The following is a 14803-nucleotide window of genomic DNA, read 5'->3' as shown; positions in this document are numbered from 1 at the left end:
GATTCAGACAGCTAGTGGGCCGGGGATAGCAGATGGGCATCCGGCGACATCCCAACGGAAGAGCCTATTGAGACCACCTTGGCCGGTTACATCGGCAGACCAGTCGTGATGGATTGGTAGTAAAGGGTCCAGGCCAATTGGCAAAAGAGGTATTGTAGCCCAAGAATTGGCTGGTTGACCTCTTTTGCTAGCCGGGAGATGGGCCTAGCACGAGGCTAGCTCCAGGCTAACTGGTGCTTGCTTCGGGACAGAGACGTTAGCCCGGAGTAGCCACTCAGATAGCAGCTAGCTAGCTGCGATGATCCGGTGTAAAGGTAAAGGACGGGACAAGACAAAGAAACACGTCTGACTGCTACGCCATCTTGGAAGACCCATGAGTTGGTCTCTCCTTTGCTGCTATAACAGTCTCCACTCTTCTAGGAAGGCTTTCCACTAGATGTTGGAACATTGCTGCAGGGACTTGATTCCATTCAGCCACAAGAGCATTAGTGAAGTTGTGTACTGATGTTGGGTGATTAGGCCTGGCTTGCAGTCGACGTTCCAATTCATCCCAAAGGTGTTCGATGGGGTTGAGGTTAGGGCTCTGTGCAGGCCTGTCAAGTTCTTCCACACCGATCTCGACAAACCATTTTTGTATGAACCTCGCTTTGTGCACAGGGTCATTGTAATGCTGAAACATGAAAGGGCCTTCCCCAAACTGTTGCCACAAAGTTGGAAGCACTGAATTGTCTAGAATATGCTGTAGCGCTGAGATTTCCCTTCACTGGAACTAAAGGGCCCAGCCCGACCCATGAAAAACAGCCCCAGACCATTATTCCTCCTCCACCAAACATTACAGTTGGTACTATGCATTTGGGGAGGTAGCTTTCTCCTGGCATCTGCCAAACCCAGATTTGTCAGTCAGACTGCCAGATGGTAAAGCATGATTCATCACTCCAGAGAATGCATTTCCACTGCTCCAGAGTCCAATGGCGGCAAGCTTGGCACCACTCCAGCCGACACTTGGCATTGCGCATGGTGATCCCGACAAAGCTCCCGACGTTGCTTTCAGAGGTAGTTTGGACCTTGGTAGTAAGTGTTGTAACCGAGGACAGGTGATTTTTACACACTACAAGCTTCAGCACTCAGTGGTCCCGTTCTGTGAGCTTGTGTGGCCTACCACTTTGCGGTTGAGCCGTTGTTGCTCCTAGATGTTTCCACTTCACAATAACAGCACTTACAGTTGACCGGGACAGCTCTAGCAGGGCAGAAATTTGAGGAACTTACTTGTTAGAAAGAAAAGCAATGCATGGCTCTGTCCTCTATTTTATACACCTGTCAGCAACGGGTGTGGCTGAAATAGTTAAATCCACTAATTTGAAGGGGTGTCCACATACTTTTGTATATATAGTGTTACAATGGAGGCTGCTGAGGGGAGGACAGCTCATAAAAATGTCTGGAACGGAGCGAATGGAATGTCATCAAACCATGTGTTTGATAGTTTATGATTGCGATAAAGCCGCTCTCACTACACTTGAAGTTAATAAGAATACGACTTTCAGATCGCGAAAACGTATATCATACATAGTCAATACTGACCGTTGTCTTCTCTCGAATGCGATATTCCTATCACGAAAAATGTGTAATTTAACTGAGGGTCTAACACATTTCTCCTCTCTGTGTGCCTCATCAGTCCAGGGTGCATTGCATTACCTTTGCGAATGTTAGACTACATTCGGCGAGGAACATATATCTGCAGGTTGAACATGGTGAGATTGTAGTCCCCTAAATTGATAGTGCAGTTTGTTTAGGCGATTTTAGAGATAACTAGCTACTTCACATGCTGATATTGACTTTGGTATCTCTTTTGTAGCTACGTTTGCGAGCTAGCTTGCCAGCCCATAGAGAGAGCATTGCATTGTGGGTTTTGTAGTCGATTTAGCTAACAACAGATTTCCACGATTTTTTGCTACCAAACTTATTATAACGACCAAATGAAAAATGTGTTCACAAAAAATATTGTTATAACATGTTAGTGTTATGTAACACTGTAAATTATAGGAATGAGTGGTTTTGGGTGGATTTTTCCTGGACTGTCCCCCGTTGTCTGCCCTGTTCCAAAATCTTTCTTTGCTATCTAGACACATCAAAAAACTATATGTTACACTGTTAGCGGTTACCATGTGGCCCATAGTGCACTTAGCTACAAGTTTTGCTTGCTAAATGAAGACCAAAAATAATATGATGGGTATGCTCCCCAGCTCTAGGAGGCCTATAGCCTAGACCTAAGTTGTAAGGCATACAGATTGTGATATAATAAAACAAGTTTTAATAAACTGAATTTATGACGATAATTATTGAAATGCAATTATAATTGTCCTTCTGTTGGCATGTCCATAAAAGTCACCAAGTAGCCATGCGCGTAATCAGTGGTTTAATATGTTATTACGCACGGCGAGAGATATTTTGGGCGGTCTCTCGCTGTCGGCGGCGTGGCGACTTATCTCACCGACAAGGGCTTCTATGTAAAACTGAGGCAAAACTAAAACAGATGAAACTCAGAGCACATTCACAAAAAATGCTGCCAATTTTGATGGCTCCAGAAGACGCGGAATCCACGGGAGAAACACGCGCCTGCACATGCGGTCTATTCTTTATTTGAGTTATTTAAAGTAAGCCTGTCGATGCTTGTAATCAGAGTGCTACATTGCATAGTGATTTGTCTGGCTATATTTTATTGATTAAGTTACAATATAATATTATAATACTTTTGCGCGATATTAATTAAGGCAGTGCTGTCGGTTTTCAATAGTGCCTTTTTTGTGTAGAAATGAGGAATCCACATCTACTCAGCGATGGCTGGAAGACAATCAATGCAAAGGATTCAACTGGGAATAAAAAGTTTAAACGGAAAGGTCGGGACCCCAAACGTGTCACCAGTGATGAAGTCAACCATTTCCAATATGATTCAATAATGGACGACGAATCTATGGGGGGACTGATGGAAGAGACATGTAGAAACATTGTCCAAAAAAGACTACAGGACCCTGGTTCAGTTCTATCTGTGGAGAAATCCATTATTTCATCAGGAAACCCGAATACTGCTCTTGACATGAGGATAAATGCTTTACCATCAACAGTTACTGGGAAGCTCCCATCATCACAGTCACAGCCTTTATCCGAGTCAACACCGACAAGCAGAGACTCTTTTCTCAGCACATTCCCGCATGTTACAAGTTATGGCCATCAACAGACATTTGGGACTGATCACACATTACAGTCCCGGATCGTCCTGTGCCAGCGCTCCGAGAAGTCCCTCTCCTCAGCCTCTCAGACAGCCTACATCAATCGCAGCGACCCGGTTGAATCGCCAAAGAAACGGCTAGGAGAAACGTCTGGCGTCGTCACTGAGATCAAAGCCGTTCAGCAGACACGGAGGCTACTGGCGAATGCCAGAGAGAGGACCCGGGTGCATACCATCAGTGCAGCCTTTGAGGCGCTGAGAAAGCAGGTATTAACACTGAATTCCCTAAACAAACAATGACTTCTCTTGTTCAAAATTTGATGTTCATGCTGAACTCAGAGTAACTTTTTGCACTTAAATGCCCATTTCAGTATGCCACTGTATGGAGATATGGAAATTATGAAAATAACTGTGAATGTCATCATAATATATCATACTTGAGTATGAATGTAGGCTAATATATCCCACTTGAGTATAAATGGTATGGCCCCTTCTATAGATAGTTTATTAAATTCATTTTAGTGTCAACAATTTACAATTTGGTATTATTGACATTATGTTCAAAATATGTGCTCAGTTTTGCTACATTAAAGATATGAGAAAGAACAGTCTGTAAGACATGTCAGTCCAAACAGTTGAATTGTCACTCTGATTCTTATTCTGTTCTACATACACAATTATTTGTCTGGCCCCCCAAAAACATGTTCCCCTTCTGCAGGCCTATGTAATAGTCTATTCATGTCATTTATATGCAATCAAAATATCAGTGAAAATCATATCCACATGACACCTCTCACAATGACAGAAAAATATGTCAAATGCATATGAAACAGGGAACAGGCTTCTTAATGACAAAGCTCTTCACACTCCAGGTAGTCCAGTTGGTCTGATACTTGTAGGTGTACTATGAAATATCAAAATCAAATACAACTAACTCTTAGTTGACCAAAACCAACATGGAATATCTATCCTTTGAAAACAAAATCAGAGAAGTTGTTGTGAACCATTTTTACTGGGTCATGTCATCACCAGCTGTTTTGGCACCGGCAATTGTATCTATCAATTGATCACCTGACACCGGCAATTTTATCTAAAGAGCATGCATACCGTAGCTTAACTGAAAACTTCCTTAACTTGGTTCTACCATCCTCTCATATCAGTATGATGGGCCTCCTTAACCTAACCAAATGTTAACCCTATACAGGTGCCCTGCTACTCCTATGGACAGAAGTTGTCAAAGCTGGCTATATTAAGAATCGCCTGTAACTACATCCTGTCGCTAGCTCAGCTGGCAGACCTGGACTACACCCCAGATCACGGCAACATGAGCTTCAGAGAGTGCGTGGAGCAGTGCACCCGCACCCTGCAGGCCGAGGGACGCTCCAAGAAGAGAAAGGTAAATTGGATCTAGGGAAGAGGAGGAGGGAGGGGGATGCAGTATTTAGGCTACTGTCCTACGACGGTCTGGCCTGAGATTTTATGCCGTGCTTGTCTTCTTTGGCTGAAGGCCTCATGTTGCAATGACTAGATGGGGTGAGACATTGACATGGAAATGAAAAGTGAAAAGTATTCAAGCACACGTTTGGAGACATTGCTGAGGCATTGCAATAAGTTTATTTAAAGTTAAAGGCTATCAAAAGAAGAGCATGGCCTCTGAGGCATCAGTAGTTACAGAGAGGGAATGGAAAGCCAAGTCAAAGCCAACTTCTCCTTCAAATGTGTTTATTGCAATATAGCATATCAATAACATGAAACATATTTCAGTGGATTCAACTATGCTTATAAACAAGGCTGTTGATAAAGAGCAACCGGTGACCATACAAGGCCAATTAAATAATTGGTCATGGATATTTGACTTTAAAATAAAGCTACATGAATGGAGGTTTTCTTTCTGCTCATTTAACATCCTTCCTCCTACACTGTCATGTCACATACTAACAAATCTATCAGACATTTTAGAAGGACTGGTAAATTGATGACATCATAGCATTGAAAACTTTGCAGAATCGCATTATTGATTTATTTTATTTGACATTTTGCAGGATGAAATCTCTTGACATGCATTCTCATTTTCAAGTGTCCAAATGAAAAAATAACTAACCAAACTAACAGCACTTAGTCACAAGAATAATATGGCAACTACTGTCTAATAATAATAACAATGAAATCATAAGAATTCAAATAAAACAACTTACCTTAACAGTATAAAAAAGTTGTTGTACAACTACTAATAGGCCTACAACTAATAAACTACTGCTACAACTGCTACTACAACTAATAAACCTACTGCTACAACTAATAAAATCTACTGCTACAACTGCTACTACAACTAATAAACCTACTGCTACAACTAATAAAATCTACTGCTACAACTGCTACTACAACTAATAAACCTACTGCTACAACTAATAAACTACTGCTACAACTGCTACTACAACTAATAAACCTACTGCTACAACTAATAAACTACTGCTACAACAACTAATAAAATCTACTGCTACACCTACTAATAGAACTAATAAACTACTGCTACACCTACTAATAGAACTAATAAACTACTGCTACACCTACTAATAGAACTAATAAACTACTGCTACACCTACTAATAGAACTAATAAACCTACTGCTACAACTAATAATCTACTGCTACAACTGCTACTACAACTAATAAACCTACTGCTACAACTGCTACTACAACTAATAAACCTACTGCTACAACTAATAAAATCTACTGCTACAACTGCTACTACAACTAATAAACCTACTGCTACAACTAATAAAATCTACTGCTACAACTGCTACTACAACTAATAAACCTACTGCTACAACTAATAAACTACTGCTACAACTGCTACTACAACTAATAAAATCTACTGCTACACCTACTAATAGAACTAATAAACTACTGCTACACCTACTAATAGAACTAATAAAACTACTGCTACAACTGCTACTACAACTAATAAAATCTACTGCTACACCTACTAATAGAACTAATAAACTACTGCTACACCTACTAATAGAACTAATAAAACTACTGCTACAACTGCTACTACAACTAATAAACTACTGCTACACCTACTAATAGAACTAATAAACTACTGCTACACCTACTAATAGAACTAATAAAACTACTGCTACACCTACTAATAGAACTAATAAACTACTGCTACACCTACTAATAGAACTAATAAAACTACTGCTACACCTACTAATAGAACTAATAAACTACTGCTACACCTACTAATAGAACTAATAAAACTACTGCTACAACTGCTACTACAACTAATAAAACTACCAATACAACTAATAAACTACTGCTACAACTGCTACTACAACTAATAAAATCTACTGCTACAACTAATAAACTACTGCTACAACTGCTACTACAACTAATAAAATCTACTGCTACACCTACTAATAGAACTAATAAACTACTGCTACACCTACTAATACAACTAATAAACTACTGCTACAACTGCTACTACAACTAATAAAATCTACTACTACAACTAATAAACTACTGCTACAACTGCTACTACAACTAATAAAATCTACTGCTACACCTACTAATAGAACTAATAAACTACTGCTACACCTACTAATACAACTAATAAACTACTGCTACACCTACTAATAGAACTAATAAACTACTGCTACACCTACTAATACAACTAATAAACTACTGCTACACCTACTAATAGAACTAATAAAACTACTGCTACAACTGCTACTACAACTAATAAAACTACTAATACAACTAAAAATACAACTGCTACTACAACTAATAAAACTACTGCTACAACTAATAAAACTACTGCTACAACTACTACTACAACTAATAAAACTACTAATACAACTAAAAATACAACTGCTACTACAACTAATAAAACTACTGCTACAACTAATAAAACTACTGCTACAACTACTAATACAACTAATAAACCTACTGCAACAACTACTAAAACTACGAATACAACTAATAAAACTATGAATACAACTAATAAAACTACGAATACAACTAATAAAACTATGAATACAACTACTAATAAAACTATGAATACAACTACTAATACAACTAATACAACTACAAATACAACTGCTACTACAACTAATAAAACTACTGCTACAACTAATAAAACTACTGCTACAACTACTAAAACTATGAATACAACTACTAATACAACTACAACTGCTACTACAACTAAAAAACTACTGCTATAACTACTAATAGAATTAATACATTTACTGCTACAACTACTAATACAACTACTAAAACTACAAATACAACTAATAAAACTACTGCTACAACTACTAATACAACTAATAAAACTACTGCTACAACTACTAATACAAGTAATAAAACTACTGCTACACCTACTAATACAACTAATAAAACTACAGCTACAACTACTAATACAACTAATAAAACTACAGCTACAACTACAGCTACAACTAATAAAACTACTAATACAACTACCAATACAACTAATACAACTAATAAAACTACAGCTACAACTAATAAAACTACTAATACAACTACCAATACAACTAATACAACTACTGCTACAACTACTAATACAACTAATAAAACTACAGCTACAACTACTAATACAACTAATAAAACTACAGCTACAACTAATAAAACTACTAATACGACTACCAATACAACTAATACAACTACTGCTACAACTACTAATACAACCAATACAACTACAACTAATACAACTACTAATAAAAATATGAATACAACTACTAAAACTACTATTACAACTAATAAAACTACTGCTACAACTCCTATTACAACTAATAAAACTACTGCTACAACTACTAAAACTACTATTACAATGAATAAAACTACTGCTACAACTACTAATACAACTAATAAAACTAAGTACCTATAATATATGCATTCATATTTACAAATATCTTCACATGGTGATGTTTCTATTAGTTAAAACACAAACAGTTTGATTTTAATGCCCTGATTTCTATAGGTCAATTATTCCAATCATTTGGGCATTTGTATCCGAAAGATAACCTGCTGCGTAAGTTCCCCTAACCTGCTAGTCAAAACCAGCAGATCTGCCCTATCTACTAATGCAATACAGTGAAAACTTCCCTTTGACTGATCAGGAAGCTGCAAATAGAAAAACATGGGGCAGTGTGACAGACAGAGGGATGGTATTTCTAACAATAACGACAACAAAAGAGGGAAGAATACACTCCAATTAAGACGGGCATTCCTTTGCCTACTAAGGATCCCATTAAATTAAATCATCATCAACTCGTGTTTGAAAGGGAACTGGGTGTTTTGCCAGTTTTTTGTCCAGAACAGAATAAAAAGTGCCCCTGATGAATAAAAGGGGTGATTGATGCCTTTGTGTTTTATGACACTGGGAGTCATGTAAACTGAGGCTGAACTTCCTCCAGCTCTCTTCTGGATCCACACATCTCCATGGCCTCTCTATAAATCAACAAAGTTTTTAATGCATGGATGAGACCCAAGTATGGAGAACGTTCATTTACACATTAACTTCTTCACACTGATCTATCAATTACTGTCCTTCCAGTTCTTTATCTGTCCCCTGTCAGTCCTCTCCTCCAGTTCCTAATCTGTCCCCTGTCAGTCCTCTCCTCCAGTTCCATAATCTGTCCCCTGTCAGTCCTCTCTTCCTCCCAGTTCTTCATCTGTCTTGTCAGTCCTCTCCTCCCCCAGTTCTTCAAACTGTCCCATCAGTCCGCTTCTCCTCCCAGTTCTTCATCTGTCCCCTGTCAGTCCTCTCCCCTGTCACTTAATCTCTCTCATTTATTCTCCAGATTCTTATGTCACCCTCTCATCCATCCCCCCCCCCCTCTTCCTCCCATCTTTCATGGTGAAACAACATTATAAATAATCTAATTTAATCTATAATTGTGTAGTTAAATCAAGGTTAAATAAAACAATCTAATCTACATTTTAAACACACATTTAGTCATATCTGTAATTTAATGTTTTAAATGTAATTTAGCAACTCACCTATTGCCAAAACCCATAACATAGTAACATCACACAATAGGTTGATTACCCTGAACTTAAAAACTGTAAACAAGTTGTTTTTCACTTAAAATAACTACTGTAATCTATACATTTTGTAAATTGCAAAGTACATCAAAGTTGATGCAAACATTTAAACACTTTTCTTAAAGACAAAAAAAACTTGTCTAATATAACATAATGATGAATTAGGTGTTTGTTCATAGATTACATATCCAACATAATTACATGCATACAACTTTTCCCTGCACTCCCAGTTCTCTGCTCCCTCTAGCTCTCTCTTCCTCACTGGGAGCTAATGTGTTTCCCTAGCATAAAGCACATTCAATAGCTGAGCGGTTGTTTTCCTGGCAGTCCCAGACACCAGATGTTCGTAACGCTAGTTGGGAAGTCCTGCTGGCGCCACTCAGGGCAGAGGGCAGGGTGAAGGCACGCGAGCTGGGGCCCAGAGAACTCACTCGCTACAGGAATTGGCACATTCCCCAGTGCGGTACTGGCACATTCCCCAGTTCTCCCCTGGCCATCTGTTCCAAAAAAACACTTTGAAAAAAAAATACACTGATCATCACTCTCTCAGGATACAGCACTGAGCAGCAGCTGTTACAGAGGCCGGGGAAAGAGAGGGAGGGAGAGAGAGGGAGGGGGAGAGAGGGGTGGGCTCTGTGAAAGAAAGAAATCCCTTTGTCAGAGAGAGCCAGTGAGTCTAAGGGGAAACTTTCGAGGGGAAAAAAAAACTTTTTCCCAATGCATACTTATTAAAGACATTTAGAGCGTATTCCTGCGCTTGCTTAAAGCCCTGCACTCTGCTCTGAATTCACTTATTGTCTACTTGTTGGAACTCTTTTCAATAACATTTCAAATCTAGAACTTAATTAATACTTTATATTTCACATTTTATCAACATGTTATTTAAATCACTGTTTTGTGGATATTCACATGTAAACTGGAAGACCTATTTTCAGAAGTATTTGGAAAACAAATGAATGGAAATGGAATCAGAGAGTTTTGAAAGTCAAGTCTTCAACAAACAAACATCAAGTCATAAACAAATGTTACAATTCCCTACCATGTGTTAAAGATGGGGAAGAAGGAGCTGTCTTTTTTGTAGACACATTAAGGAAAATATTTTGGTTGGTTTGCATCCAACGCTAAAGAGAGGGAGAAAGAATGTTGTTGTGTCCCACTCAGTTGTATGCTGCATTTGATCTGACCAAGCAGTTCCTTTACTGGTATGGGTTATATTCTTCTACCCCTTGTATTTACATAGACAACTCTGCACCTATGAAGTCATCGGATTTGCATGCTTTATTTTTACAGTTCTATTTGTACGCGTCTCACCACCTCTTGATATGCACCCACAAGAGATTGTGTTTTCAATGCCTGATACATTCTTTTTTGTCTTTTATAGGAGTAAAAAATTCTCACAGCATCGGTGGCGTGAGCCAGGCTTTATAACAAGGCCCTTGAACAAAATAAATTCTTTACAGCTCTGTTATTGAGGTTATTCAAGGTCACTCCTGGGGGAGACTACAACCAGTCACTTGGACATACAGTATGATGGACCTAATTTCATAGGCCTACTTGATACCTGTTGAGCTAGCAGAAATATCAAGAATCTCCAGTTATGGATATGTTTCTGCCCGTCGTGAGTTGGAATGAATCTCATTCGGTTGATGTTTGAACAGTTAAAAGTGGGAGACAGCATTGATGTTCTTTAAGCAAACAAGAAAACATGTCTGGTGGATGAAATCAGATTGTTCAATCATATGACAATTGGAGGCAGAGACAGCAGTGACTATAACCATTCATAACAGTGATTATAACAGTTTTATTCAACTATGAACCCTGATGCATTTTCAATGACATACAGGTTGTTGTTTTTCTTTATAGTATGATTGGTAATTTCTGCTTGATGGAAGCTAACTAGTGAAAACGCTAGTAGCATATATTTGATTACAAGATAACTTAAAATTACATAGCAATGGTATTTTATTCAGCAACTGTTTTTATGTGTTGAAATATGAATTAAGTTACATGGGTTATTGTCTGCTACCTGAGCTCAGTATTTTAAAATATCCCAGATTGACACATTTAAAAGTGACCTCCCTTTCAGCTGGCCTTTTCTAATGACAAATCTCTGACTGTTGTGTGCTAATCAAGCACTTTTTAACCAAAAATAAAGGAACTGTTGTTAATTTATTTGAATGGATATGATTGATCATTAAACACCTCTAACATCTTTAAATCATTATCTCAAGTACTGCCAACCTAAATCTCACACAACAATCACACTCTACACCTTTAAACAGCTTATAGCAGCTGTCAAGCTTCCCTCAAAACAAAGTTGTAATTATGACTAGGATCATGAAAGAAAGTCATTTCATTTTCTATCTGAATCTACCTCGTGTATGTGTGTCTAAATCTTGATGTGTTCATGTGTTGTGTTCTCTTAATCCTAGACTACAATACGTATTTTTGAGGCACGTCATAGAAAGGACTTGTCAAGATCACCACTGTTGGTGGCCTACAAGATAATCGATCAGTATTTTCCAGTACATTTAATAGAATTTGGTGACAGCTTAAAAATGTGTAATGGTAATTTGTATAGTCTATTTGCATAGGATACTGGATCCAAAGGTCAACAGAGAGGATTGAATGATGTTGTTCTGCATTACATTACCTTGTGCCTTTTCAACAAAGTACTTTCTTTACAAATATTAAAATAACTTACTTTTCTAAAAGGGAACAAAAGTCACGATGTAATTGCAAATATATTCTAATAGATTAACTGAATTATCCTGTAATAAAAGGGCCCATGTGCTGTATTATCAAGAAAATAAGTACTTAACTTTCACTTCTCATACAGAGGATAATTTGAATTAATAGTAGATATTTTATATAAATGAATAGTATATCTAACAACATTAGAAACAGGAAAACCTGGTTTTCAAGGTATTTACCCGAGCACATTGCTTTCACTGACAATCTGTTTTCTTCTAGCGTTGCTAAGCTTTAGAAGCTGGAAACCGTTCAGGCTTTTACAGTCCTTAAAATTGGGTCTGGAGCCGGAGAGGAAACACCAGTATCCTGTATATACAACTTCTGTCTGTCTGGAAAAAAGAGGCAGAGCAAATGGAAAGCAAGCTGTGGCGGCCAGGAATCAATCTCATCTGAAAACAGTGAAAATATACAAAACCAACACATTGTTGAATGTGTAGATTTAATTTATTAATGTTCCATTTTAAAGATAGTTTAACAATGTGCTCTCTTAAAAAATAAATTACACTGAATATTCCCATCGTGATGAAGAGAACATTATGTATGAAATAAAAGGGGACATGTTTGCTAGTTTGGGACCCTAGGGAAAACTTGACCTGAGCGAACATCCTAAACACACACATCAATTCTAATGTTAATCATTATCAACTATAGAACTAATCCTGTGCTGGAACAGGAGCTTGGGATGATGAAAACAAGTTTTTGAAGCCCTCAAAAAAATAAAGGGAACACTTAAACAACACAATGTAACTCCAAGTCAATCACACTTCTGTGAAATCAAACTGTCCACTTAGGAAGCAACACTGATTGACAATACATTTCACATGCTGTTGTGCAAATGGAATAGAAAACAGGTGGAAATTATAGGCAATTAGCAAGACAGTGGTTCAGCAGGTGGTGACCAGAGACCACTTCTCAGTTCCTATGCTTCCTGGCTGATGTTTTGGTCACTTTTCAATGCATCAGGAGACGTGGAGGGCAACAACCCAGCAGCAGGACCGCTACCTCCGCCTTTGTGCAAGGAGGAGCACTACCAGAACCCTGCAAAATGACCTCCAGCAGGCCACAAATGTGCATGTGTCTGCTCAAACGGTCAGAAACAGACTCCAGGGGGTGAGGGTGGTATGAGGGCCCGACATCCACATGTGGGGGGTTGTGCTTACAGCCCAACACCATGCAGGACGTTTGGCATTTGCCAGAGAACACCAAGATTGGCAAATTCGCCACTGGCGCCCTGTGCTCTTCACAGATGAAAGCAGGTTCACACAGAGCACATGTGACAGGCGTGACAGTCTGGAGACGCCGTGGAGAACGTTCTGCTGCCTGCAACATCCTCCAGCATGACCAGTTAGGAGGTGGGTCAGTCATGGTGTGGGGTGGCATTTCTTTGGGGGGCCGCACAGCCCTCCATATGCTCGCCAGAGGTAGCCTGACTGCCATTAGGTACCGAGATGAGATCCTCAGACCCCTTGTGAGACCATATGCTGGTGCGGTTGGCCCTGGGTTCCTCCTAATGCAAGACAATGCTAGACCTCATGTGGCTGGAGTGTGTCAGCAGTTCCTGCAAGAGAAAGGCATTGATGCTATGGACTGGCCCGCCCGTTCCCCAGACCTGAATCCAATTGGGCACATCTGGGACATCATGTCTCGCTCCATCCACCAACGCCACGTTGCACCACAGACTGTCCAGGAGTTGGCGGATGCTTTAGTCCAGGTCTGGGAGGAGATCCCTCAGGAGACCATCCGCCACCTCATCAGGAGCATGCCCAGGCGTTGTAGGGAGGTCATACAGGCACGTGGAGGCCACACACACTACTGAGCCTCATTTTGACTTGTTTTAAGGACATTACATCAAGGTTGGATCAGCCTGTAGTGTGGTTTTCCACTTTAATTTTGAGTGTGACTCCAAATCCAGACCTCCATGGGTTGATACATTTGATTTCCATTGATCACTTTTGTGTGATTTTGTTGTCAGCACATTCAACTATGTAAAGAAAAAAGTATTTAATAAGAATATTTCATTCATTCAGATCTAGGATGTGTTATTTTAGTGTTCCCTTTATTTTTTGGGCCAGTTGTGATACTGCCTGGAATCAAATCAGGGTGTCTGTAGTGACGCCTCTAGCACTGAGATGCAGTGTCTTAGACCGCTGAGCCACAAACACCACCACAGAACCAGGGTGTCTGAAGTGACGCCTCTAGCACTGGGATGCAGTGTCTTAGACCGCTGCGCCACAAACACCACCACAGAACCAGGGTGTCTGAAGTGACGCCTCTAGCACTGGGATGCAGTGTCTTAGACCGCTGAGCCACAAACACCACCATGGTGTCTGTAGTGACACCTCTAGCACTGAGATGCAGTGTCTTAGACCGCTGAGCCACTCGGGAGCCCATGTATGATACTTGTAGCAGACTACTGTACTTTCCACTCCATCTAATGGAAGAATAGAATTACTGCAGGGGGAATTGAACCCCTTTGGTCTACTACAAAGGCAAATGAAAAGGGTTCTGATATGTTCCATGACAAATATACATTGTTTAAGCCTATAGTTTGATAAAGACAGGGTGGATGGGAAATTTTATCACGCAACCCAGTCTCTCTACAAAGCACGAACTACCTGCATGTTAATCAACATGGTACAGATTGGTTTCCCACATTCTTGGGTGTAAAACAAGGAGATGCCTTATCTGACTCTGTTTGCTATGTTCATGAATGATTTGGCAAAATAAATGAAACAGTAAAATATTGGAGTAAGATATGACAT

The 14803-nt window shown here is 39.4% G+C and overlaps 1 protein-coding gene across 2 annotated transcripts; it reads left to right on the top strand.

The window, feature by feature from the left end:
- The first annotated feature begins 2403 nt into the window (after positions 1–2403).
- On the top strand, positions 2404–11462 carry LOC139391105 (atonal bHLH transcription factor 8). Of its 2 annotated transcripts, XM_071138627.1 has the most exons (4): positions 2452–2651; positions 2808–3490; positions 4428–4619; positions 10669–11459. In XM_071138627.1, exons 2-4 carry the CDS (start codon positions 2810–2812, stop codon positions 10672–10674), a joined length of 879 nt encoding a protein of 292 aa, XP_070994728.1. In that variant the 5' UTR covers positions 2452–2651; positions 2808–2809; the 3' UTR covers positions 10675–11459. The 2 variants fall into 2 exon arrangements, with proteins under 2 accessions (XP_070994727.1, XP_070994728.1); XM_071138626.1 differs by having other exon boundaries at positions 2404–3490; positions 10669–11462.
- The last annotated feature ends 3341 nt before the right edge of the window (positions 11463–14803 follow it).

The sequence above is a fragment of the Oncorhynchus clarkii genome, chromosome 31 (assembly GCF_045791955.1).
Source record: "Oncorhynchus clarkii lewisi isolate Uvic-CL-2024 chromosome 31, UVic_Ocla_1.0, whole genome shotgun sequence".
NCBI classification, from domain to species: Eukaryota; Metazoa; Chordata; class Actinopteri; order Salmoniformes; family Salmonidae; genus Oncorhynchus; species Oncorhynchus clarkii.
The sequence above is the reverse complement of the archived record's forward strand: the minus strand, read 5'-3'. Positions and strand labels throughout refer to the sequence as shown.

Coding starts and splice junctions, on each gene's coding strand:
- LOC139391105 (XM_071138626.1), top strand. CDS start 2,810: ATGAGGAATCCACATCTACTCAGCGATGGCTGGAAGACAATCAATGCA. Junction 3,491..4,427: donor TTGAGGCGCTGAGAAAGCAG/GTATTAACACTG, acceptor AACCCTATACAG/GTGCCCTGCTACTCCTATGG.